Source organism: Hypanus sabinus, chromosome 3 (genome assembly GCF_030144855.1).
Source record: "Hypanus sabinus isolate sHypSab1 chromosome 3, sHypSab1.hap1, whole genome shotgun sequence".
NCBI lineage: Eukaryota > Metazoa > Chordata > Chondrichthyes > Myliobatiformes > Dasyatidae > Hypanus > Hypanus sabinus.
Genome location: NC_082708.1, coordinates 41,889,121 through 41,916,925, shown reverse-complemented (window position 1 = coordinate 41,916,925; position 27,805 = coordinate 41,889,121). Strand labels below are relative to the sequence as shown.

The window sequence follows — 27,805 nt, the reverse complement described above, 5'->3', positions numbered from 1 at the left end:
CTGTGTCCAATTCAAGCTCCATCTTCAGAATCTTTTCCATTTCACCAAAATATCACTCTGGTATGCCTGAAGTTTGGGACAAGTCCAAAAAACAGTGGGTGAAAGTTCCAGTATGTACTTTACATTTAGAACACATTGGAGAAACTCCTGTCTTAAATTTCGAGAGACAATCTGGAGTCAGATGGAGTCAGACAATCTGGAGTCTATGCAGAATTTTGAGTTGCAATGCTTTAGTTCTATTACAAACTGAAATTTTATTTGCATTATCACAGATGTCTTCTCATGTTTCAGCTGTAATTTCTACTCCCAGCTCTCCCTCCCAGACCCTTCCCAGCTGCTCAGCCTCTCCACAAGAACATTCCCTCAGGATGCTGTAAAATATACTAATGGAGACTTCACCCTTAGAACAAAACACCCTCTTTTCTATATCAGAACTATAGAAATCAGTTAACAATGATGTTTTTTTTCTGTATATAATCTCTTATCTAAAAGAAACGAAAAAGATCCTTGCTGGGTATGTTGAATTTCTGTATGATTTGAATCAAATCATTATTTTAAGAAACAAAGTGAAGTAGTTCCAAAGTACTTATTGTCTTATGTCATAGGAGAAAAGAGCATAATGCTGAAAATATGCAGGGTGTGATCGCAAATATGAAAGTAACAACTATTATAGGGCTTTGCTCCTTTTGGATTTGAATGTATATTTTCTAGATGTAATGCTAAAGAAAATGCACTTACATTATCTGTTCTAGGACTGTGGGAAGAAATTATTCTGCTTATTTTTACCATTGAACATATGCCCTTAAAACACCACCTAATTGCACAACATGGTGCAAGATCAAAAATGTTAATTCAAATTAAACTAACAGGCAGCTGTTCTGGACACACTAACATGTTAGACTTCACTGGAGGTCCAGCCAACTTAGCATTGGAATGGAGCTAACCATCAATTGGAATGGGAAAGAGTTCAACTTTTAGTGACTACATTACAAAACTAAGATTTCAGTGATCAAGCTGCAATATGCAGACATCAGCACATGGTCAGAATATGGGCATGTGAGAGGATGGGCACTACTTGCAATATATTTAAGACAAAGGTCTTCTACCAATTTTACCCCACTGTTCAATAGTGCCCTCCAATAGTAAAGGTTCCATGTGAGACCTTAGGCAGTGTTCAGAGGTGTCAGGGAGAAGAGCCATCTTTCAACGAAGAGACACATTGCTAATGAAATTCACAACCACCTTCAGTGCACCAGCATAGTCCCTGGTCAATTCAGGAGAAAAAGTATTTGAGGACTGTGACGGCACAAAACTTATAGCAGGGATTCCTCTCTACATGTCAACTTCTGAGACTTGGAACACCTATAGCTGGTATCTGTAGGCTTTCAACAAATAGTACCAATTATGTCACCACAAAATACTCCACAAAGATAAGCAAATCAACATCCAAAGAACATCAAGTCAGCTATGTTGGGCAAGCCACTTTGTATACCCCATGTCAGTCCCAAAACAGTAATTTTATCCTGAGATTCTCATAGGAAGAAATTATCAGATTGGCAGCAGAAGATATTCAAGGATATCTCTTTGAAGAAATGCATTTTCACTACCCACTCCGGAGAATATTTGACCATGATCACTCTGTCTGGAGAAGGATCATGAGCTATCCACCTGTTTGCCCCCTCAGGCACTTCCTATTCCAGTTGTGGAAGAGTCTGTAGTTCCCATGTTGTCCTCATTTGGACCCACAGAATGGAAACAAGTCATCCTCATTCCTGAGGGGCTATTTAAGAAGAACTATGTATTGACAAAACCATTTTGCTTATGATCTGGCCTCATTCTTTAAAATTGAATTTTAAATACTTACTTTAGTTATTTTTCTTGATCATAAGGCTACTTATTCTCAAATACAAAGAATTTCCAGACCCTCCAAATCTCACTGATGATGCCTACTTCCTGTTGTCCTGGCTTATCAAAGGTAGTCAGACCCTGATACAATAATGAAAATATCTGGCAACTAATATATTGCCATGATTATGATGTTAATGATACCAATGGTCAACTTCCTCAATTGTTCTGTTATAAAGTAAACAATTTTAAAATTAAGGAATCAGAATCAGTACCTTACATGATGCAAAATTTGTTGTTTTATGACAGCAGGGCAGTGCAAAGCCAAGACTACTATAAATTACAAAATAAATAAGTAATTTGTTGTCGTGCTACTAGATGGTCACAGAGCATAATAATGTGAATGAAGTGAATTTAAGATTTTCAGCAGCAAAACCATAAAACTTAGTAAATAGAAGTAATTGTAAATAAATACTTAATTGCAAGGCATAAAAAGATTCTAGATGTTTTTCTGATAAACATAACATACCATTTTAAACTAGATTTACATTTAGCACCCTTTCTGTAATCAGGATGTGAAAACTCAGTTTAACTGTTCCTTGGTTGCATATACAGCTCTCATGACTGAAAGCTGGATAAAAAGTAAACTTTTAATTTATGTTGGTGGGGATGAATGATGTAGTTCTGTCTTTGTAAGTTACCATGATTCTTGATTTTGAGATTCTAGAGTATCAGAATTTAGTTATTGTAAAGTTTAAAATAAGAAAGCAAATGTGTCCTCAATGAAATTATTGAAATGTACATGTTGCATTCTTGTTAATCTAAATAAATATTATTTATTGTAGTGTGCCACCTCCTCCTCAGATGATGGAATATTACAATTCAACAAGCCCTGCTGTGCTTCCCCCTGACCCAATCATTCCATCAGCACAAACAGCCTTTGTCAGTCCACTCCAAGTGCCTCCTCCTCCAGCTTCCCATCCTGGGTCAGTGGTAGGAGTTGCGCCCCCAATGCCACCTGGGGCAGCCTCTCCACTTGGGCCTCCTGTACCTCCTCCACCTCCTCCTCCTGCTCTGCCAGCACCACCTTCCTCCCTTGCATCCTCTCCAATGCACTCTCAACTTGTAGTTGAAAACAAACGGCATGAACCAACAAGTACTCCTCTCAATGATGCCAGAAGTGATCTCCTTGCTGCTATTCGTGTGGGTAAGTAATAACAGAGCAGGATTTTACTGGTTTGCAAATTTCTTTGTTTACCATTGAGTGGAGAAGCGGAGGTGCAAGTGGTGTAATCCTTTTTTTAAATCTGTAATCTTATTGGAAGAACTAAAGAAATCCTAGCACATTGTATTTAACAATGAAACTGTACCTGTAGTTAATATTTCTTGTTTTTCTCTATTCTGCCCATAATTAACACTTAGAGAAAAAGAATCCTGCACTCCACATTTAAAAATGAACAAAAGTCACAGTGTTCAGGTCTCTGGCAGTTGAGTCTGGGTCTATAACTCAGAAGGTTTCAGGATTGCTACCCGTGCCACATGCTAATGAGGCCAGAACTCGGAAGATCATGCAGTTTAACACATGCTAAGAAGTTGGTGTAGGCGGGAGGGCATAAGATTTTTGGCTTATTGGGCTCTCTTCCAGGGAAAGGATGGTTTGATCCTGAAATAGAAGGGGATTACTATCCTAGTGGAAAGGTTTTCTAATGTTGCGCAATTGGGATTAAATTAGAGTTGCAGAGGGGTGGGAACCAGAGTGCCAGAACAGTTAGTGGCGAGATTGCGGAGCCATATGTTGGTAAGACCTCAGACAAAGTCAGGAATCAATAGGTTGAGCATGTTGCGACTAGTGTCCTGAGCTGCATATATTTGAATGCAATAAGTATTGTATGAAGGCGGATGAGCTCAATGTATGGAACAACACAAGGTATTATGACACTGTAGCCATTAGTGAGACTTGGTTGCAGGAAGGGCAGGACTCGCAGCTCATATTCCAAAGTTACATTGTTTTAGATGTGACAGAACGGGAGGGATTAAAGGAGGAGGGGTGCCATTATTAATAAGGTAAAATGTCACAGGAGTGCTCAGTCAGGACAGACTGGAGAACTCGTCTAGCTATGGGTGGGTCAGAGAAATAAGAAAAGCCTGATCACGTTAATGGGGCTATATTACAGACCACCCAACAGTCTGAGAGATTTAGAGGAACACATTTGTTCTGAGATCACAGACTGTCGCAAGAAACATAAGATTGTTATCGTAGGTTATTTTAACTTTCCATATATTGACTAGGAATCCCATACTGTAAAAGGACTGGATGGTATAGAGTTTGTCCCATGTGTTCTGGAAAGTTTCTTTCATCAGCACGTAGAAGTCCCAGTGAGAGAGTGTGCAATACTGGATCTGCTGTTGAGGAATGAGGCAAGGCAGGTGACAAAGTTTGTGTAGGGGAACACTTTGCCTCTGCTGACCACAATGCCATTTGTTTCAAAGTAAATATGCAAAAAGATAGGTCTGGTCTGCAGGTTGAGATTCTAAGTCAGAGAAAGGCCAATTTTGATGGTATCAGAAATGACCTGGCAAGTGTGGATCGGGGCAGGCTGTTTTCTGGCAAAGGTGTACTTGGTAAGTAGGAGGCCTTCAAAAGTGGAATTCTTAAAAGTACAAAACTTGTTTGTGCCTGTCAGAATAAAAGGTAAAGATAAACAAGTATAGGGAACCGTGGTTTTTCAAAAAATATTGAGGCCCTCATTAGGAGAAAAAAGGAGATGCATAGCACATATAGGCAGGTCAGTACAAATGAGGTGCCTGTGGTATAAGAAGTGTAAGAGAACACTTAAGAAAGAAATCAAGAGGTCTAAAAGAAGATGTGAAGTTGCTCTAGCGGACAAGGTGAAGGAGATTCCTAAGGGATTCTACAGATATGTTGAGAACAGAAGGATTGCAAAGGACAAATTGGTCCTCTGGAAGACCAGAATGGTAGTCCAGGCCTGGAGCCAAAACAAAGAAGAGAGACCATAAATATTTTTTTTTTGCATCTGTATTTACTCAGGAAATGGATACAGTGTCTATAGAAGTGAGGCAAAGTGGCATCAACTTCATGGACCCTGTACAGATTACATTGGAGGAGGTGTTTGGTATCCTGAGGCAAAGCATATTGGATAAATCCCCGGGGCCTGATTTGTTCCTTTGGAGGCAAGTGCAGAAATTGCTGGGGACCTAGCAAAGATACTTAAATCATCCTTAGCAACAGGAGAGGTACTAGCTGATTGGAGGATATCCAACGTTGTTCCACTGTTTAAAAAAGGCTCTAAACATAAACCTGGAAATTATAGGCCAGTGAGTCTGATGTCAGTTGTGGGAAAGTTATTGGCAGGTATTCCAAGGGACCAGACATATGAGTATTTGGATAGACATAGACTGATTAAAGATAGTCAGCATGGCTTTGTGCATCGTATATCATGTCTTGCCAATTTGCAGAGTTTTTCAAGGAAGTTACCAGGAAAGTGGACGTTACCTACATGGACTTTAACAAGGCATTTGACGGGTTCCACATGGGAGGTTGGTCAAAAAGGTTCAGTTGCTCACTATTCAAGATGAGGTATTATATTGGATTAGACACTGGCTCTGTGGGAGAAGCCAGAGGGTGGTAGTAGATAGTTGCCTCTCTGACTGGAGGCCTGTGGCTAGTGGAGTGCTGCAGGGATCAGCTCTGTGTTCTTTGTTGTTTGTCATCTGTATCAGTGATCTGGATGATAATGTTGCTAACTGGACCAGAAAATTTGTGGATGACACCAAGATTGGGGACAGCGAGGAAGAATCTACATCAGCTGGAAAAATGCGCTGAAAATGGCAGATAGAATTTAAAGCAGTTAAGTGTGAGGTTTTCCACTTCGGTAGGACCTGTAGGTCTTACACAGTGAATGTTAAGGCACTGAGGAGTGTGGTAGAACAAAGGGATCTGGGAATACAGGTCCATTGAAAGTGGTGTGACAGGTAGATAGTGTCATAAAGAAAGTTTTTGGCACATTGGCCTTCATAAATCAATGTATTGAACACAGAAGATGGGATGTTATGTTAAAGTTATATAAGATGCTGGTGAGACCTAATTTGAAGTATTGTATGGAGCTTTGGTCACCTTCAGGAAAGATGTAAACAAGGTTAAAAGAGTAGAGGGAAAATTTATAAGGATGTTGCTGGGTATGGAGGACCTGGATTAAGGAAGGATTGGACAAATTAGGACTTTATTCCCTAGAACACAGAAGATTGAGAGGAGATTTGATAATGCAAAATTATGAGGCATATAGATAGGGTTAATGTGAGCAGGCTTTTTACACTGAGGTTGGGTGGGACTACAATCAGAGAACATGAGTTAAGGGTGGAAGGTGAAAACTTTAAAGGGAACATGAGGGGAAACTTCTTCACTCAAAGGATCATGAGAGTGTGGAACGAGCCGCCAGCACAAGTGATGCATGCAAGCTTGATTTCAATGTTTGGATAGATACATGGATACATGGATGGGAGGGGTGTGGAGGGCTATGGTCCCAATGCAGATTGATGGGAGTAGGCAGTTGAAATGATTTCGGTATGGACTAGATGGGCCAAAGGGCCTGTTTCTGTGCTGTACTTCTCTATGACTCTGACTCTGATGTCTGGAAATAGTTTCCAATTTTGATGTTGCCGTTGACCACTCTCTGAAGTTTCTTTAGAACATGGGAATAGAGTTATAAATTAGAGTTAACACTGCTTCAAAAGTGTGACTGTCTTGTTACTATTTAATCACTTGTTATAAGACTATTGAACAGTTCCATAGTACAAGATGAAATCATGACCTCACAATCTAGCTCATTATGACCTCGCACCTTATTGTTTGCCTGCATTGCACATTCCCTATAACTGTAACACTTTATTCTGCACTCTGTTATTGTTTTACCTTGTAAGTGCCTCAATTCATTGTTATTATGAATTGATCTGTAGAAATGGTGTGCAAGATATATTTTTCTTAGTACATAATTAACCAGTTTACCAATTTACATGTACAGTATTTCTAGAGAGCTGTTTAAGCTGTTTATTGTCAATTGCCAGTATTTCCAATCTTCTGTGAGGATTGGTAGAAAAAAATTTCTTTTACAACATTTCCATTCTTGATTTATTTATTTTTCTTCCTTGAGATCCCAGTCCAAGACTTGTTAGAAATCAATTAGTGCAAATTAATGAACTGGTGTGCAATTCCATAATAATTACAGTGTAATTTGTGCAGGTTGGGATATGATTGTTTTTAAGTTGATAATTTAATTGATTTATTAATTTTAATTGGCATAATTCTGTTTTAATTGTTTTCAGCCAGAATTACCATTGATAATAATATTTCTAAGTGTAAAGGTGACTTTAGTTTAAATTAATTATCAGTAGCAATATTCATTATTGTTAATATGATTTGTAACCAGCATTGGCAGTTCACTCAGTCACAACTTCAGTAAAAGGTAAAATATGTTCTATAGTGCTTTTTATTTTTGATTTAGCAAATTTGACTTTCTTGCATAAGGGAGAAATTTAGTCATCACATTCTGATGCCTCATTCTAGGCAAAGGTATATATTTCCTATAGTTCAGTGGGTTCTGTCCTAGTTCACTGGAGTCAACTGTCTTTGTTTTAGGAATTCAACTGAAGAAAGTTCAAGAGCAACGTGAGCAAGAAGCTAAGCGAGAACCAGTTGGGAATGATGTGGCAACTATTCTGTCAAGACGTATTGCTGTGGAATATAGTGATTCAGATGATGATTCAGAGTTTGATGAGAATGATTGGTCTGACTAACATGAGTGCTGCAATAGTTTTATTAAATATCACTTCATAAATTATGAAAAGTAATAGAGATCAAATCTGAACAGTATAATTATTTAAATGGATTTTGAATGAGGTGAGAAAGGATGCTGGGGTGTTGTGATTGTTTCTATAGCTAGTGAGCCAGAATTATTCATAAATTGAATTATTTAAACACACCGCCCAGGACTATGACCCATGACTTCTTTTGTTTAGACTGTAGAAGTGCAACTGTTGATTTACAATGAACACATTTTGTAGGAACAAATTAAGAAACTTGTAATCAAATACCAATTAGTATGTCACTTCATTATCAGCTTCAGTGTTATTAAAAATGCTTCATTGATGTATTAATGAAACATAGAAATTCAGCAGTATATTTTTGATTTTCAACAAGTGAAACTTAGTCCCAGTGTCTTGGCAAATACTTGCCACATAAGTTACTGAATTCCGCAGTTATTGCTTCCATAAACAACAACAGGTTACTATCATGTTGCTATTTATGAAAACAATATATACATTAACTGCTGGATTCTTTTTGGTACAACAGTGGCAGCATTCAGTTATCTTAAGAGGGATGTGAATAGTGTTATACGTCTAAATCCAAGCCTGCCACTGAAGCAGCTTCATAGATTAAGAATAAATGGATCCTTGGGCAAAATGAATCTATTTAGCACAGAAATTGGAATACTGATACTGTAATATGGATTCAATATCTTTTCGACAGTGCTATCAACTTGAACTTGCAGGACCCCACATATTCTCCTTCATAAAGTTACTAGTTGGACTAGCTTAACTAAAGTTAAATTTTTATTAAACTTAAAGAAATATTTACCCATATAATGTAAACTTTGAGAATAACAAATGCAAAATAGTTCAGTACAGTATTATTTTGCAGTTAAGATTTGCAACTCTTTCATTCTCAATCTACAAATTTTATTTTGATATTTTAATGATTACCTCTCTGAATACCATGTTAAATTGGAACAAATTATAATAATACATTGAAATGTTATTCTGTTTCACTGATGTATAATATTTATGAGGTAGACATCAGATATAGCCAATAGTGAAAGTTTTATTTTAATTTCTGTGTGCAATGTCATCGATCTTATATGTAATTCAAATGAGTACCGTTTCTTTGGAATTACTGTTTTTGTTTAATATATTTGCAGTATTAACAATTTTAAAGAATAACATATCAAAACCACTTTGTAAACATAAGTTATGCTTGATTTGTTTCATACTGAATTTTAATTTACATTTTATTTTCTAATCTTATAGATGTGTAAAATTACAATGGCTGAAATTATGAAATTGAAGTCAAATAAACTAAACAACAAAAGAAAATATGTTGCCTCCAGTTTTCTTGCATTTTATTAACCATTCCTAATATTGTGTAGAATGTACCTTACTTTCATAAATGTGGACTGTAACCTTTGGAATCATAACTCATAATTCCTTTGGGTCCATTTATACTGTTGGAAATTAGACGTGTAGAATTTCTATCTTACCGGCTGTGTTTCTTTCATTCCATCCAAAATTCCAGTGAAGAAAAGTTGGAACTGATCAAGTAACAATCGGTAGCCTCTTTGGGAGTTCATAGTAACAATTTGCTAATGTATTCTGGATAGGGTGATCTGAGATGGGGTTGAAAGTCATGGATTGCATATTCCCAACAGGCAGCTCTTAACACAGTAATGACTCCTTCTCCACTGCCATCTCCTACTCCCCTTCCCACTCCCTTCTAATCTAATTTAAAAATCGTACTGTTCCTCCAAATAAATCAGAAGGGTGTAAGATGTCCAAGTGATAAGAATACCATAACTTTCCTGCTTCATTCAGCTGAACATTTACAGTTCATCAGGAGCAGATCCTGTTGTTAGTGTTAGTGTACAAAATCATATGGCCAATGTTGTTCCGGGTTCAAAGTAAATTTATTATCAAGGTACATGTATGTCACCATATACAACTCTAAGATTTGTTTACTTGCAGACGTGTGCAGTAAATCCAAGAAATAAAATAGAATTGATGAAAGACTGCACCCAACAATTTGGACAAACAACCAATGTGCAAAAGACAACACAAGTTTAAAAAAAAGAGGAATAAATAAATAAGCAATAAATATCAAAAACATGAGATAACAAGTCTTTGAAAGTGGGTCCATAGGTTATGGGAACAGTTCAGTGATGGGGTGAGTGAAGTTATCTCCTCTAGTTCAAAGGCGTGATAGCTGAGGGATAACTGTTCCTGAACCTACTGGTGTGGGTCCTGAGGTTCCTGTAGCTGCTTTCTGATGCAGCAGTGAGAAGAGAGCATGGTTTGGGTGGTGGGGGTTTCCTGCAGCAGTGCCCTGTGTTGAGGTGCTCAATGCTAGGGAGGGCTTTACCCGTGATGAGGAAGTGCATGTTTTCTGTCCGATATCTAAACAAGTTCAAAGTAAATTTATTATCAAAATACATATATGTCACCAAATACAACCCTGAGATTAATTTTCTACTGGGCATACTCAATAAATCTATAGAATAAAAACCATAATAGAGTCAATGAAAGGCTGCCCAACTTCAGCATTCAATTAGAGAGCAGAAGACAACAATCTGTGCAAATACAAAAAGAAATAAATAATAATAATCAATAAATAAACAATGCATATTGAGAACATGAGATGAAGATTCCTTGAAAGTGAGTCCATTGGTTGAGGGAACATTTCAATGGTGGGACGAGACAAGTTACTCCCTTGGTTCAAGAGCCTGATGGTTGAGGGGTAATAACTGTTTTTGAACCTGGTGGTGTGAGTCCTGGGCTTCTGTACCTTCTTCCTGATGGCAACATGAGAAGAGAGCATGTTCTGAGTGGTGTGGGTCCCTGATGATGGATGCTGCTTTCCTTTGGATGAGGCATGATAACTCTGTTTAATCTCTCTGTTTAATATTTTTCTTTAAAATATTCCATGTTACATTTGGTAAGTGATTCCCTATGTTTCGGCCAAATCTTATCCCTCTGCCAAAGCTGTTTATTGAGTAAGTATTTTATTATTGTTTGTTTTATTAGAATATATACATTGCTGTTTTTCTCTACTTTATAATGGTGTTTACCAGTTTACCAATTAGTTGAGTGGTGTCATAGAACATAGAAATCTACAACACATTACAGACCCTTCGGCCCACGATGTTGTGCCAACCATGTAACCTACCCTAGAAAATGCCTAGAATTTCCCTAGTGCATAGCCCTCTATTTTTCTAAGCTCCATGTACCTATCTAAGAGGCTCTTAAAAGACCCTATTGTTTCCGCTTCCACCACCACCACCGGCAGTGCATTCCACGCACCCACCACACTCTGTGTAAAAAACTTATCCCTGACATCCCTTTGGTACCTATTTCCAAGCACCTTAACATGCCCTCTCATGTTAGCTCTTTCACCCCAGGGAAAAAGTCTCTGCACAAACAATACCCCTCATCATCTTATACACCTCTAACAGGTCACCTCTCATCCTCTGTCATTCCAAGGAGAAAAGGCCAAGTTCATTCAACCTATTCTTAGAAGGTATGCCATGCGATCCAGGCAGCATCCTTGTAAATCTCCTTTGCACTCTCTCTATAGTATCCACATCCTTCCTGTAATGAGATGATCAGAACTGAACACAGTACTCCAAGTGGGGTCTGACCAAGGTCTTGTATAGCTGTAACATTACCTCTCAGCTCTTGAACTCAATCCCACAGTTGATTAATGCCTAGACACCATACGCCTTCTTAACAACACTGTCAACCTGTGCAGCAGCTTTAAGTGTCCCATGGACCCCAAGAGACTTACCATTAATATTATATGCAAGGTCATTGCAGTAACAATCTTGCACTTATCATCAGCAAGACCAAAGAGCTGGTTCTGGATGTCAGGAAGGGTGAGGGAACACAAACCAATCCTCATAGGGAGATCAGAAGTGGTGAGAGTGAGCAATTTCAAGTTCCTGGGTGTCAATATATCTGAGGACTTAATCTGGACACAACATATTGATGCAGCTATAAAGAAGGGAAGACAGTGGCTTTATTTCATTGGGAGTTTGAGGAAATCTGGTTTGTCAACTAAAGCACTCAAAAACTTCTACAAATATACACGTGAAGAGCATTCTGGCTGGCTGTATCACTGTCTGGTATGGGGAGGCTACCGCACAAAGTTGAAATAAGTTGCAGAAGCTTTTAAAATTAGTCAGCTCCATCACAGGTACCAGTCTGTGCAGTATCCAAGACATCTTCAAGGAGCAGTGCCTTAGGAAGGTGGTGTCCATCATTAAGGACCCCCACCACCCATAACCTGCCTACTTCACATTGTTACTGTTGACAAAGAGGTACAGAAGCCTGAAGGCACATACTCTGCGATTCAGGAACAGCTTCTTCCCTTCTGCCATCTGTTTTCTAAATAGACATTGTACTCATGAACACTAGCTCACTACTATTTATTACTGTCATTTTGCACTGCTTATTTTAATTATTTATTAGACATATATATACTTAATGTAACACTTTTTTCTATATATTATTTATCATGCATTTAATTGTACCTCTGCCATAAATTTAACAAATTTCATGACATATGCTAGTGATATTAAATCTGATTCTGATTCAATTTTATTGGCTGCAAAATACTTGAAGTCTTAAAGTTGCAAGAAGACTATGTAAACGTAAGTTCTTTATTTGCCGCTCAGGCCCTAACTATTTGATTGTTGTATACCCCAGGTAATATCCCAAATCCCTATAATCTCATCTACTGGGTTTACTGTGCTAGAAAATACTTAATCCACCACATGAAAAGTAATGTTTAAAGTTTGATGCACAAAAATAGGGCAGAGATCATGTAGTGTTAAAAATGCTTAGACTGCAAAAATTGTAAGTGGATTGAATGATTCAGCAAAAACTTGTCATAAGGAGTTTCATGTGAGGTTTGTTCACTTTAGTAAGAGGAATCTAAAATCAGATTTATCTAAATGGAGAAAGATTTCAGATGAGGTAAGTACAGAGCAATCAAGCTGCATAAACAGCAATAAGTTAGATGCAGCGAGTGGTTAGAAAGATAAATTGGATATTGGCCTTTAGTAAAAATGGGTTGGAATTTAGAAATGGTAAAGTACTGTTAAAATTCACGAGACCACAACTGTGGTGGGGTTGGTCTCCTTATTTAAGAAAGCATATACTGGCATTGGAAGTAGAATAAAACAGTCGTAAACAAGACAAGCAGGTTTGCTATCGTGACTAACTGAAAAAGTTAGATCTATAAATTCTGGGAGTTTTGAAGAATGATTTTGCTGAAACAGATGTGACCCTTTGGGACAAGCAAGTGAAGGGCACAAAGAATACATGCTGAGATGTGTCCACTAATGAAAGAATCTTGAATGAGGGTATATATTTACAAGATAGAGTATGATCTTATAACATTAAGTTGCATAAGAACTTCTCATAGAGGTTGATGAATCTGGAATTCTCTAACCAGAGGACTGCAGAGGCTAGATCACTAGGAGTACTTAAGAAGGAAGTAGATAACTTTTTGAAAGATTAGGGAATTGATGTCCACAAGAAAATGGCACTAAAAGGAGATGAAGCCTGGGGCAGATCAGCACCTCTCATATTAATAGTTGTCAGGTTTAAGAGATGAATTGTCTGCGCCAATTATGTACTTATGTTCCACCTGAGGCAATCCATGACAAATACAGTAATGAAATAGAGCAATATTTTCATCAACCCTAATCCTCCTTACTCTCATAACCCTTATGTGCCTCTCCCATTTTCTTTAAATGTCCTTCCTAAGCTATACATTAGATACATTAAAAAAGTGTTTCAAGTTCTAAACCTTTGATGACCATGAGTTCAACAAAAGATTGGAAGTTCTAAAGGTTCTTGTCTGGGACCGTGATCCAACTCTATGTGTGTCTGGGACCATGACCCAGCTCTGTGTGTGTCTGGGACCATGACCCAGCTCTGTGTGTGTCTGGGACCATGACCCAGCTCTGTGTGTGTCTGGGACCATGACCCAGCTCTGTGTGTGTCTGGGACCATGACCCAGCTCTGTGTGTGTCTGGGACAATGACCCAGCTCTGTGTGTGTCTGGGACAATGACCCAGCTCTGTGTGTGTCTGGGACCATGACCCAGCTCTATGTGTGTCTGGGACCATGACCCAGCTCTATGTGTGTCTGGGACCATGACCCAGCTCTGTGTGTGTCTGGGACCATGACCCAGCTCTGTGTGTGTCTGGGACCATGACCCAGCTCTGTGTGTGTCTGGGACCATGATCCAGCTCTATATGTGTCTGGGACAATGACCCAGCTCTGTGTGTGTCTGGGACCATGACCTAGCTCTATGTGTGTCTGGGACAATGACCCAGCTCTATATGTGTCTGGGACAATGACCCAGCTCTATATGTGTCTGGGACAATGACCCAGCTCTATGTGTGTCTGGGACCATGACCCAGCTCTATGTGTGTCTGGGACAATGACCCAGCTCTGTGTGTGTCTGGGACCATGACCCAGCTCTATATGTGTCTGGGACCATGACCTAGCTCTATGTGTGTCTGGGACAATGACCCAGCTCTATATGTGTCTGGGACAATGACCCAGCTCTGTGTGTGTCTGGGACAATGACCCAGCTCTGTGTGTGTCTGGGACAATGACCCAGCTCTATGTGTGTCTGGGACAATGACCCAGCTCTATGTGTGTCTGGGACCATGACCCAGCTCTGTGTGTGTCTGGGACCATGACCTAGCTCTGTGTGTGTCTGGGACAATGACCCAGCTCTGTGTGTGTCTGGGACAATGACCCAGCTCTATGTGTGTCTGGGACAATGACCCAGCTCTGTGTGTGTCTGGGACAATGACCCAGCTCTGTGTGTGTCTGGGACAATGACCCAGCTCTATATGTGTCTGGGACAATGACCCAGCTCTATATGTGTCTGGGACCATGACCCAGCTCTATATGTGTCTGGGACAATGACCCAGCTCTATGTGTGTCTGGGACCATGACCCAGCTCTATGTGTGTCTGGGACAATGACCCAGCTCTGTGTGTGTCTGGGACAATGACCCAGCTCTATATGTGTCTGGGACAATGACCCAGCTCTATGTGTGTCTGGGACCATGACCCAGCTCTATGTGTGTCTGGGACCATGACCTAGCTCCATGTGTGTCTGTGAAGATAGAACTGGAATGAGCACATTACATGCATGAAGATTGCATACTACAACTCCTAGTATCTTTCCCCTTACTTTTCAGTCCTGATGAAGGGTCCTGGCCTGAAACGTCAACTGTTCATTCATTTCAATTCATGCTGCTTGGCGTGGTGAGTTCCTCCAGCATTTTGTGTGTATTGCTCTGGATATCCAGCATCTGCAGACTTTCTTATGTTTAAGATATTTCAAATACAGCTAGAAACCATGAAAGAATTTAAGTTGCTGTTCTGAGGCAGCTGATAATGGTAGATGATGGGCACATGGATACCGGAACATTAGAAACAGCATCTGGAGGAATCTGTGGCAGGTCTAAATTCTTAATTGATGCACCATAGAAAGCACTCTATCTGGATGCATATCGGCTTGGTATTGCAACTTTCAGGAAACTGCGGAGAGTTGTGGACACAGCTCTGCATATCATGAAAACCAGCTATACCACGCCTTCTCAGTGAAGAAGCAAGCATAATCAAAGACCACACCCTCCCGGGGCATTCTCTCTCCTTTCTTCTCCCATCAGGCAGGTGTGACTGGTGTCTGCAAAATGATCAATGGCAGTGGAATTTGACAGTGAGACAGTGAGATCAGTGAAAGTAAAGCCCGCTGGAAATGTGATTTGACAGTGAGATCAGTGAAAGTAAAGCCCGCTGGAAATGTGAGATGTCAAGCACAGCAGATGCCTCAAATATGCTGAAAATCTGAAATAAAGGTGAATACTGGGAAATGCCAGCAGTCAGTTAGCAATTTAGTGAACAGAGAGAAAAAAAGTTTAAAACTTTCTTTACCTCTCACAGTCAACACCAAGTTGTGTCAACCATCCCTTCTTGATCTCCGGTCCTTTACCAGCATTCCCATTGTTTGTCCTAGTCCTTTCCCTTCTTTGTCATTTTAAAATTTCCTCATTTTAACAAAAACTCTGAAATGTTATTTGTGTATTTTCTATACACATGGAAACCAGCAATCTCTCAATCAATCTCTTTCTCTCTCCCTCTCCCTCCCTCCTCCTCCTTCCTTAACCCCTACCATTGCTGCCAACCGGCTGAATATTTCTAGTATTTTCTGTTGTTACTTACAATTATTTCTAGCCTCCCATTGTGCATTAGGAGTCCCGTAAAGGCAAGTTCTTTCATCCTTTTATGTTACCTAACAGGTTATAATACAAATACAAATACTTTATTGTCACCAAGCAATTGATACTAGAGCATACAATCATCACAGTGATATTTCTTTCTGCGCTTCGCGCTCCCTGAAGTACACATCAAAGTAAATATAATAAAAATTTAAATTATAAATCATAATTAGAAAGTAAGGTAGTGCGAGTCAGGGCCAGATATTTGGAAGGTACGGCCCAGATCCGGGTCAGAATCTGTTCAGCAGTCTTATCACAGTTGGAAAGAAGCTGTTCCCAAATCTGGCCATACATATCTTCATGCTCCTGAACCTTCTCCTGGAGGGAAGAGCGACAAAAAGTGTGTTGGCTGGGTGGGTCTTATCCTTGACTATCCTGGCAGCACTGCTCTGACAGTGTGCGGTGTAAAGTGAGTCCAAGGATGGAAGATTGGTTTGTGTGATGTGTTGGGCTATGTTCACGATTTTCTGCAGCTTCTTCCGGTCTTGGACAGGACAAATTCCATTCCAGGTTGTGATGCAACCTAGAATAATGCTTTCTACGGTGCACCTATAAAAATTAGTGAGTGTTTTAGGGAACAAGCCAAATTTCTTCAGCTTTCTCAGGAAGTAAAGGCGCTGGTGGGCCTTCTTGGCAGTGAACTCTGCTTGGTTAGACCAAGTCAGGTCATTTGTGATATTCACCCCGAGGAACTTAAAGCTTTTGACCTGTTCCACCTGCGCACCACCGATGTAGATGGGGTCGTGCGGTCCGCTACTCCTTCTGAAGTCAGCAACCAATTCCTTCAACTTGCTGACATTGAGGGATAGGTTATTGTCTTTGCACCATGCCACCAGGTTCTTAATTTCCTCTCTGTACTCAGACTCATTATTACCCAAGATACGGCCTACAATTGTGGTGTCATCAGCAAACTTATACATTGAGTTTGATGGAAACTTGGCTACACAATCATGGCTGTACAGTGAATACAACAGGGGTCTGAGTATACAGCCTTGTGGGGCACCGGTGCTCAGAGTGGTTGTAGAGGAGAGCTTGTCCCCTATCTTTACAGCCTGGGTCCTGTCTGTGAGGAAGTTGAAGATCCAGCTGCAGATCTGAGTGCTGAGACCCAGGTTCCGGAGCTTAGGAACCAGAAATCCCAGTTTGCACACTTGGGGTTTGTCAGCTGATGTCATTGCACAATGATCAGGAACAGGGCCAGGAAGACTGGGATCAGTAATTTCTACTGGAACAAGAAGAACTACCAGGTACATTATCTTTAGTCGGGCAACAAATTTATATGTGATTCAGTGCATAGACTCATTAGCCCTTTAACATTGTCATCCACTTGAATAATCCCCATTTAAACATAATACCTCGCTGGTATAGTTCAATGATGTCGCTCAATTATATTTATACTGACACATAATTTTACATTTTGGATTCAAAAGCTCTTTGTTTGATTTAGTGCCAACACCATCTTGAACACAGAAAGATTCACTATTTCTAATAATGATGCATAATTACCTTGAAAGTTCCTTTAAATGATAATAATTGTCAAAAAAATTGAATTTCTTCATGACATCTGCCTTATGCAGGATTTCTGCCAAAGAATTTTAGGAGGAGTTCCAGGCTTCAGTCAAAGTCTTTTTTTATTGTCAGAATGTGACGAAGTTGAATAAACTGGGATTTGTAAAGAACAAATTGTTTCTACTTTACACCATTGTACAGTCCTTATGGTGACATATCGTAAGCTTCAATTATGTTCTAAATTTAATCACATCACTAATTTATGTCAATGTTCCACCTAATTTTGCACTGACCTCTTAGTTATTAAACCATGCCACTGTTTCTTTTATCTAATTTTAAATCAATAATATTTTAAGTTTAAGACATCCAAACAGTGTTGAGTTTCAATTAGGAGCCTCACAGCCCACACAAGATGCTGGTGTTTTGAATAACACAAGTCCTCATAACAGGTCTCAATCAAACAAAAAGGAACATTTAGTTTCTGGATTATGTTTACAGAACTAAGAGTAATGATTGTTTTTTATTGGTTAAGCAATGCCATCTAGAGGCAAACTAGATGATAACATGCAAATATTAATGTTAATATCAACGAGTTGAGATTTAGTAAGGCGGATTGAAGAAAATATGCCAGTTTTTTTTCACTTGGTTATTAAGACTAGGAAAGTGTCAAATCAGGAATAAGGGTAGTAGTTATAGATCAGATATTTACAATGATTCTTCATGAATAGGCTAGTGGCAATTCCACTGAAGGCTAGCTTTGTGATTAATGCAAGTATGAATTTGCATAAGATTGTTTCTTTATTTTGGAAAGGAGGAAGGGTGAGGTGAGGTGCAAGGAAACTTGAACAAGGGTGGAAGAACTGTCTATGGGGGGGGGGGGGGTTGCACATTCAAAGCTCTTCACAAACTGTGCCAACACATCTTTCCTCCAGCAATCAATGATAGTCTTTAGTCCTCACAGTGAAATATTAAGGGGCATATTTCATTAACAGGCAAGCTAGCAGAGTTCACAAACCACATGCTATATAGAGCAACACACACAAAATGCTAGTGGAACACAGCAGGCCAGGCAGCATCTATAGGGAGAAGCACTGTCGACAGCGCTTCTCTCTATAGATGCTGCCTGGCCTGCTGTGTTCCACCAGCATTTTGTGTGTGTTGCTTGAATTTCCAGTATCTGCAGATTTCCTCGTGTTTGCTATATAGTGCAGTTTGTTTCTTCTAGCATGACACGCGTTCTTGCAGAGGCAGCTGTCCTGTAACCGAAGAGTGCAGGGCCTAGCAACCATTGTTCTGTTGCTAGCCAGTGAGAGCCACCCAGCCCAGCTTCACAGCTGACAGATAAAGAGGTGGTCTCTCAGACTTTTGTGACTCTGGGTCACCATAAATGCCTTTCAGGATGCTCTTTGTTAATTTCTCTTGACGGTTTCCAGCTTAGATTCTTCAGAAACTGTTGCTACCCCTCAACCATCAGGCTCTTGAACCAAAGGGGATAATTTCACTCAACATCACTTGCTCCATCATTGACAAGTTCCCACAACCCATGGACTCACTTTCAAGCATTCAACATCCCATGTTCTCAATATCTATCTATTTATTTATTTATTTATTTATCTATCTATCTATCTATCTATCTATCTATCTATCTATCTATCTATCTATCTATCTATCTATCTATTTATTTATCTATCTATCTATCTATTTATTTATTTATTTATTACTCTTTCTTTTGCTTTTGTATTTGCACAATTTTTTATCTTCTGCTTTCTCGTTGAACACCCAAGTTTGGTTGTCTTTCATTGATTATTATTAGTCATTATTCTATAGATTTATTGTATGCCCACAAGAAAATGAATCTCAGGGTTGTATATGGTGACAAACAGTATATGTACTTCAATAATAAATTTACTTTGAACTTTCCGAGGCTTTCAATAAGCCATAATGGGCTGAAACCATTCGCCCACTACCTAGTCTCAGTTCTTGTCCTATGGACACCATTGTTCGATCGCTTTGGTCAGATGTTTGTGACGGTTCCAGAGTGGTTTGAATCTGTTTCTCCTCCTTTTTCTGCTCCTGCAAGCTGGGTCTCTCAAGCAAGGACAGGCTTTCCTTATTCTTACCATTGCCTGGAGAGCAAATGAAAGGCACATCTAGGGCACCTTTCTCGATATGGTTCCTGATATTCCAGCAACCTGGTGGTCGCGTTCACCTTGCCAGCAGCATGGACTATCTGCTGACACGAGCCACTGGGGGACTGAGCTTCGCAGCAATGGGGACACCTGCTGAATTAAAGAATGGCAGATAAGATCAGTGACATGGGATCCTGATATTTTTATGACTTGAAGGTTCTTTGGAAGTCAAGAATGAGGCATGAAACCTATTGCAAAGCAGTTTTATTAAGTGTTAGAAGAATGAAGAACAAACAGGGAAAGTGGAGCTGAGAGAGCAACGTAAAGAAAAAAGGTAAAAGCTGTCATGGTCATCTCATATTCAGAGTAGAGGTAACTAAAATTTGTGATAACAATTAACCTATAAAATAGCCAGATTCAACAGGCCTGACACCCTGCTATTTAAAACTAAGAGGTTTTTAGAAAAATACAGAAGCCACTGTACCATAATTACTGTAAGATTCACTGACCAATCACAAGTAAATGGGTGATTATATAAAAATACAAGCAAGCATCGTCTTTGACCTTGGGCCCTTAGCTCCTAAGTAGGGCATTGGCCATTGGTGACCGCCCTTCCCCATCATCTCCTGAAGATAATGGTATAGTTAGAGTTCATCAACTCTTTTGCAATCATCTGCATGCACTGTACAGAGGATTGGCTGATACAGCTTTACCAGAGCCCTGTTGGCTGGATTTAACCATGTCCACCTTTCGTGATGGGGACGTAGGGTTGGATTTTGAGAGGCAACAAGCAAGCATAGGAACGTTGAACTATAAGAAAAATAACAATTCTGACCCCTATCCGACAGTGGACATCTTCCAGTAAGGGAAGCTTGCAGGAGATTTAGCCTGAAATGCTGATCTGCAAATGTTAGATTGAGACCATATCACAGAACGTGCCTATCATAGTCAAGGTTTGAGTATTTCAGCCATATTTTGCAATGAAAACAACATTTGTTTTGGGGTCTAGGTTTAATATATTTTTTCAGAACAGAGGGCTTCTGGGCTGCGTTATTTCAATCATGTAAACATACAGGTACACTCACTGACCACTTCATCTGGCACTGCCTGTACCTAATAAAGTGGCCGCTGAGTGCATGTTCATGGTCTTCTGCTGTTGCAGCCCATCCACTTCAAGGTTCAACATGTTGTGCGTTCAGAGAAACTCTTCTGCACACCACTGTTGTGTGTGAAAATTCCAGGAGATCAGCAGTTTCTGAAATGCTCAAACCACCCCGTCTGGCACCAGCAATCATTCCATGGTCAAAGTCACTTAGATCACATTTGGCTGTTTGGATATTTGCATTAATGAGCAGGTGTACAAATGTTCCTCATAAAGTAGCCACTGAGTGTAGATACAAAACTTATAGAGTGAGTCAGAATTAGAAAGCTGATATTTCTTCTAACATAACTCGAGATGATGTTGACTCGGAGGCCGGTGTCGTGCATCTTCATGCCTTACGAGGCACGGAACGAAAGATTGTGTGGCATGCCACTCCTCACACAGACATTTCGCAGTATCTTTCTTTATTTTACGAGGTCGAGTTGCGAGTTCAACACTCAGCCCGGCACGGAGGGAAAGCGTACTCGGGAACGGCCTGACTGGATTCGAACCTGGGAACCTCTGTTCTGCAGTCTGGCACTGATGTCACTGCGCCACCAGCCGACCAAACGTAATTCAAATTTGAACATAATGCAAATTAATTATTATAATGAATAAGACCAATATTTTCATGCATAGATTACAGTACCATTATATATTTTCAGCATTTACCCAACAGAATTCATAATTCATAAGATCAAAATTATTCAATGTACATTTGAAATAATTATATAAACTTAATGAATGGAAGAATAATAATATTGGTAGAGTCCAGAATTTAGTTAAGCATTTTGAATAATTGATTTTAGTTAATACAACTGAAGAAAGTGCGAAGGGTTTAGTAAAGGAATGACAGGGTGAGAGAAGGTGTACCTATCAGTAGTACAGGAGATAAATGTGCAGCTGCTCACGACACCAGAAATGGAAGAGGAAACATCTTTCATTGAGATGTAGGGTTGAAAGTGAATACAGAATGTAGGAGGATAAAAGCATGAAAAAAATTAAAAGCAAGTCTGAGAATTTTTAATCTGAGGTATTTTTAACCAGGAGTCAATGAAGATCAGCAGGCACAGTGCTTATGGATGATTGGAACCTTTTGGGAATTATGGCATAGACAGCAAAGTTTCAGATAATCTTACATTTATTGAAGTTGCGATGGGTTAATCAGCTCTAGAAATAACAAAGACTCAGATCAAAATTTCACCTGAAAATGAACTAAGGCAGGGAGGGGAGGGCATAATCAGGCAATGTTGCTGAGGTGGGAACAATGGCTTAACATTGTGGACAGCCTTGTTTACTCCATTTGCAGAGATTGCGTTCCAGAGGGCAGAATTCATGTTTGGAGCTTAATGCAATTGCTTTGATCTTCCCAAATTTTAATCAGAGAAAACATCTCAGTAATTACTGGATGTCAAAACATAGTCTGACATTTTATAAATGGTGGGCGACTCAAGTAGTGGGGAGAATTAGTGAAGGACTATTAAAATTTGGTACTATTAAAAGAAGCACCTTACTTATGCTTTGAACTGTTAATCCTAACAGCAAGTGTGTTCCAGTGAATTGTGTCTCACTAAATGGAGGTTCAACAGCTCAAGGAACAAAAAGGTCCTTTATTAATACTTTGTTCTTTGAACTGCAGAAGCAATTCTATCAAAATACAAACTTAACTTGTCATGAACAATGATTAGCTGATTTTATTCATTGCAGAAGTTGCTTAACAATGTTTCAACTTGATAAATGTGCAACAAACAGTAAGAAAATTCATCCCAAATGTCCTTCTTATTCAGTCCTGCTTCTTCTCCAGTTCTGTTAGTTCTATGGAGACTAACGGAGCCAATATGGGACCATCAGATTTTATCAAAAGTGGAACAGGGGATATTTGGCAGGGTTGGTGGTGATTGGTTTATAAAGTCCATCACTCCTTACACTAGTTATAATGGTTCTTTGTGCATCTAGCAAATGGATTTTGTTCTCAAAACCATTCTCAAAGCTCCTTCTCCAACTTGAACATTGATGGGATAGGGATTCCCATGAGGTTTATCCTGACAAGGAGGTTTCCAAAACATCTTTAAGTCTTTTGTTCCATGTGTCAAGCAATCTCTTCCTGTAATAAAGCTTCAAATATCCACACAAAATCTACAGTAACAGCAGCAATCCCAGCTTGGTTTCATCCAAAAAGATGATAACTGTTATCAATTGGAGAGATTCACACAATGCTTTTTTTCCATTTTAATTTGATTTATTGCCAAGAATTTCCTTTAAAAGGAACGTAATGCAGAGGTCCTCCATTTTCTGAACCAAACTTGTTGGAAATTGTAGTAAATTGTAAAAATGTAATTGTCAGTGTGACCTTAGTTAATTTTTGTAGCACTTTCTGTATGCTTAGCAGTCACTAGATGACACATGAATAAAAAGTTGTTGTTCCTTTCCACGCCTTGTGGCACATCGGGCAGCAACCTTGCTGTTTCTTTAGCATTCGTCTGTTTTTACGAGGCCGAGTTGCTAGCTTGATGCTCAACCCAGCATGGATGGAAAACGGATGGAAAACATGCCAGAAACTGACCAGATTCAAACCTGGGATCACTCGCTTCGAAGTCCAGTGCGGATGCCACCACACCGCTGGCCAGCTAAATAAAAAGCTGGTGTCAAAAAAACTTTTGTCTGCTGCCAAATGTAACCTAGCTTGAGAGTCAAGTTCCGTTTGATATATCCCTCAACCCCAAGATCTGAGCTAACAAAGAGAAGGAACAGCATTTATACAATATTTCATGACCTCATCAAGTGACAAAGTACTTTCCAGTCAACAAGTATATTTTGAAGTGTAGTTAAATCCCTGAGGAAATTTTACTCCCTTTGTAGATGTCAGTCATTTTCTAAACAAGATAAGGGTTATATGAATCAGACATTAGTACACTGCATACCAAGTCAAATTGTGGTCTGGAAAGACCACTCATTTTACAATATTAATGAGATCCATATCCTTATAGATTCATTTAAACCATTTCTTTTTGATCTGACAGGAACTTCTATGGAAATCACAAACTTTTTGGAGGAAAAGGGTTACATCCAAATTTCTTCTCTGAGGTTATTTTGTATAACTTTGTAACTTGCTTTATTTCTTAGGTATGGTAGATTGGTGACACACTCAAAAAAGAGCAGTGGATAGCACAACACTTTATAGTATCAGAGACCAGGATCAATTCCCGACTGCTGTCTGTAAGGAGTTGATACATTCTCCCCATGGCTGTGTGGGTTTCCTCCAGGTGCTCCGGTTTCCTCCCACAGTCCTAAGATACCAGCTGGGAGATTAATTGCTCCTTATAAATTGTTCCATGGTTAGGCTAAGGTCAAATCAGGGGTCACTGGGCAGCACAGCTCAAAGGGCTGAAAGGGCTTGTTCCATGCTGTAGATTAATAATAAACAAACAAATAAATAAATAAAGACAGATAGATAGATAAATGCCGGAGGAACTAAACAGTTCTGGCAGCATCTATGGAGCGAAATAAACAAATGATATTTTGAGCTAAGTTCTTTCACCAGGATTGAAAAGAAAGGGGGAGGAATTCTCATTTCTTTTCCCTTCCTTTCCAGTCCTGATGAATGGTCTTCACCTGAAACAACAGAATGTTTATTCATCTCTATAGATGCTGCCTGACCTGCTGAGTTCCTCCAGCATCTACAAAATCTCTTGTGTTCATCTTGTAAATTGTTAACTTATGTTAAAAGATATGACTGAAAGCAAACAATGGCTGATGCATGAAGAACCAATGCATTAATTGCAACTAATTATAACTTTTAACACTCATAAAACCTATTAGCTAAAATGATCTAGTAGTGGCAAAACTGGAAGCTAGAGATTGTTTTAGATTTAAGGAAAAGGTTTGTAATGTTGCCATAAGGAGCAAAAAGCCAGAGGTTGGAAAATCTATGGAATTCAGCAGAGTAAGATAAGGAAGGAGAAAAATAAGCATAAAAACAAGTTACAAAAATTGTAGCAAAATTGTACAGTATATGGAACGGTAAAAAAGAAAAGCAAAGGTTAATCTGTGGCACTTTCAGATTGAGACAGAAAACTAGACAAATGAATTGCTCCACAGAGGATGCAATTACAACAACCTCCATATTGCTCTGACTCACTTAGAGGAACCGAACACTTTTGTGAGGACGTTATTTGTGGATTTCAGTTCTGCATTTAACACAGTCATCCCCCATAAACTGGTTAGCAAACTGAACACTCTTGGCCTTGATTCCTCCCTGTGCTCGTGGGTCATGGACTTTCTCACAGACCGACCACAGCAAGTCAGAGTTGGTAAGCACCCCTCCACCACCCCCATCTTAAAAACAGGCACCCTGTGTGCTGAGCCCTATGCTCTGCACACTCTTCACACATGACTGCACCCCTATCAACACCCTCAATTCCATAATTAAATTTGCAAATGATACCACAGTGGTTGACCTGATCTCGGACGAGGATGAAACAGCCTACAGGCTCGAGGTGAATCATCTGACGGAGTGGTGTAAGGACAACGACCTGGTCCTTAACACTTCTAAAACAAAAGAGATGATCATTGACTTCAGGACATCAAAGGGCAGAGTACACCTCACCCCCCATATACATGGAGAGGTAGTGGAAAGTGTGGAAAACCTAAAGTTCCTTGAAGTTATGTTGTCAAAACAGCTGACGTGGACCACCAACAGCTCACTGACATGGACCACCAACACCTCGCTGACATGGACCACCAACACCTCGCTGACGTGGACCACCAATACCTCACTGACATGGACCACCAACACCTCGCTGACATGGACCACCAACACCTCGCTGACGTGGACCACCAATACCTCACTGACATGGACCACCAACACCTCGCTGACATGGACCACCAACACCTCGCTGACGTGGACCACCAACACCTCGCTGACATGGACCACCAACACCTCGCTGACGTGGACCACCAACACCTCGCTGACGTGGACCACCAACACCTCGCTGACATGGACCACCTACACCTCGCTGACATGGACCACCAACACCTCGCTGCTTGTGTAAAAGACACAACAAAGACTCTTCTTCCTCAGAAAGCTGAAACAGGCCAAACTCCCACAAAAGCTGTTGCTCAACTTCTACAGAAGCTCAACTGAAACCATCCTGACCAACAGTGCCACAGTGTGGTGTGCCAGCTGCACAGCCACTGAGTGACAAGACCTGCATTGTGTGGTGAAGGCGGCCCAGTGAATTGTCAGGATGGAGCTCCCAGGAATGGACACCATCTATTCCAGCAGACTCAGGAGGAAAGCAATCAGTATAACCAGAGACACCACACACCCCGGCCACTCCCTGTTTGACCCACTGCCATCCAGCAAAAGGTTCAGGACACTAAAAACCAGAACAAATAGAATGAGGAACAGCTTCTACCCCAGAGCTGTGGCCTCCATCACACCACTCCCACAGAACAATGACTGAAACTGTGAGCACACACAAGGACTCAAATACTTGCACTAACGGCACTTTGTGCATTACTGTGATATTCTGGTGCTGCTGCAGCTTATTTTCTGCTACTTATCTATTTTATACCGTTTTTCTATTACTGTCTTGTTTTATCTACCACTTTGTTTGATTGCCTGAGAGGAAGCCAAACAGAGTTTTATTGTACCTATGTATAATGACAATAAAGATCATTCAATTCAATTTAATTCAATAAATTACAGAAATATTTTGCATTGGTTGTCATGGCGGCAGATCAGGGAAGCTCCCAGAAATAAAGGAGAACTGGTCTAAAGGGAATGAGGAACTGGGAGAAAAAAATGCCAAGAAAAAAGGACCAAGAGTGAGAAGACATTTCTTCACCCTGATGAATCTTCTGAATTTTCTACCCAAGAGGGTTATGGAGAATTGGTTGCAAGTAGCTCTTTGAATATTAAAGGAATCAAAAGATATATGGTGACTGTGCTTGATCTCAACAAGGGAAAAAAAAGAATAGCAATGCTGTCTGAGGGGCAGGTCATGCCTCACGAGCCTTGAGTGAATCCTTGAAAGCACATTGATGAATGCAGGGCAATGGATGTGGTGTATATGGATTTTAGAAAGGCATTTGATTAAGGTTCCCCATGGTGTGATCATTCAGAAAGACAGGAGGCATGGGATTCAGGGAAACCTGACTGTGTGGATAAAGAATTGGCTTGCCCATAGAAAGCAGAATGTGGCAGTAGCTGGAAAGTTCTCTGCCTGGAGGTCGGTGACCAGCAGTATTCTGCAGTGATCTGGTATGGGACCTTCGCTCTTTGTGACTTTTATTAATGACTTGGATGTGGAAGAGGAAGGGTGGGTTAGTAAGCTTGCAGATGACATGAAGATTGATGGAGTTGTGGATAGTGTGGTAGGTTGTTATAGGTTACAAGGGACATTGATGCAGAGCTGGGCTGAGAAGTGCCATATGGAGTTCAACCTGGAAAAGTGTGAAGTGATTCACTTTGGAAGGTCAAATTTGAAGGCAAAATGCAGGGATAATGGCAGGATTCTTAGCAATCTGGATCTTGGGGTCAACGTCCATAGATCCCTCAGAGTTGCCACACAAACAGATAAGGTTGCTAAGAAGGTGTATGGTGTAATGAGTCTGTTGGGGTAATCTATTGCATCCGGTGCTCCCGGTGTGGCCTCCTCTACATCGGTGAGAACCAACGCAGATTGGGGGACGGCTTCGTCAAGCACCTCCGCTCCGTCCGCCACAACAGACAGAATCTCCCGGATGCCACCCACTTCAACTCTGCTTCACATTCCCATTTGGATATGTCCATACATGGCCTCCTCTACTGCCATGATGAGGCCAAACTCAGGTTGGAGGAGCAACACCTCATATACTGTCTGGGTAGTCTCCAGCCCCGTGGTATGAACATCGAATTCTCCAACTTACGGTAATTCCCTCCCTCTCCCTTCCCCCATCCCACTTACACTCTGCCTCCTCTTTCAGCTGCCTATTACCTCTCTCATGATTCTGCCTTCTTCTACTACCCATAGTGCTTTCCCCTTAG

General features: G+C 40.2%; 1 protein-coding gene across 4 annotated transcripts in view; it reads left to right on the top strand.

Moving 5' to 3' along the window:
• The window catches only part of wasf3b (WASP family member 3b), a 109,326-nt gene extending 100,364 nt beyond the window's left edge, over window positions 1–8,962 (top strand). For all 4 annotated transcript variants that reach the window (XM_059964150.1, XM_059964149.1, XM_059964151.1 and 1 more), the window contains exons 8-9: window positions 2,691–3,052; window positions 7,499–8,962. In XM_059964150.1, coding sequence (XP_059820133.1) covers window positions 2,691–3,052; window positions 7,499–7,656 — 520 coding nt within the window. In that variant the 3' untranslated portion in view covers window positions 7,657–8,962. The remainder of the gene's footprint in view (window positions 1–2,690; window positions 3,053–7,498) is intronic.
• Window positions 8,963–27,805: the final 18,843 nt, after the last annotated feature.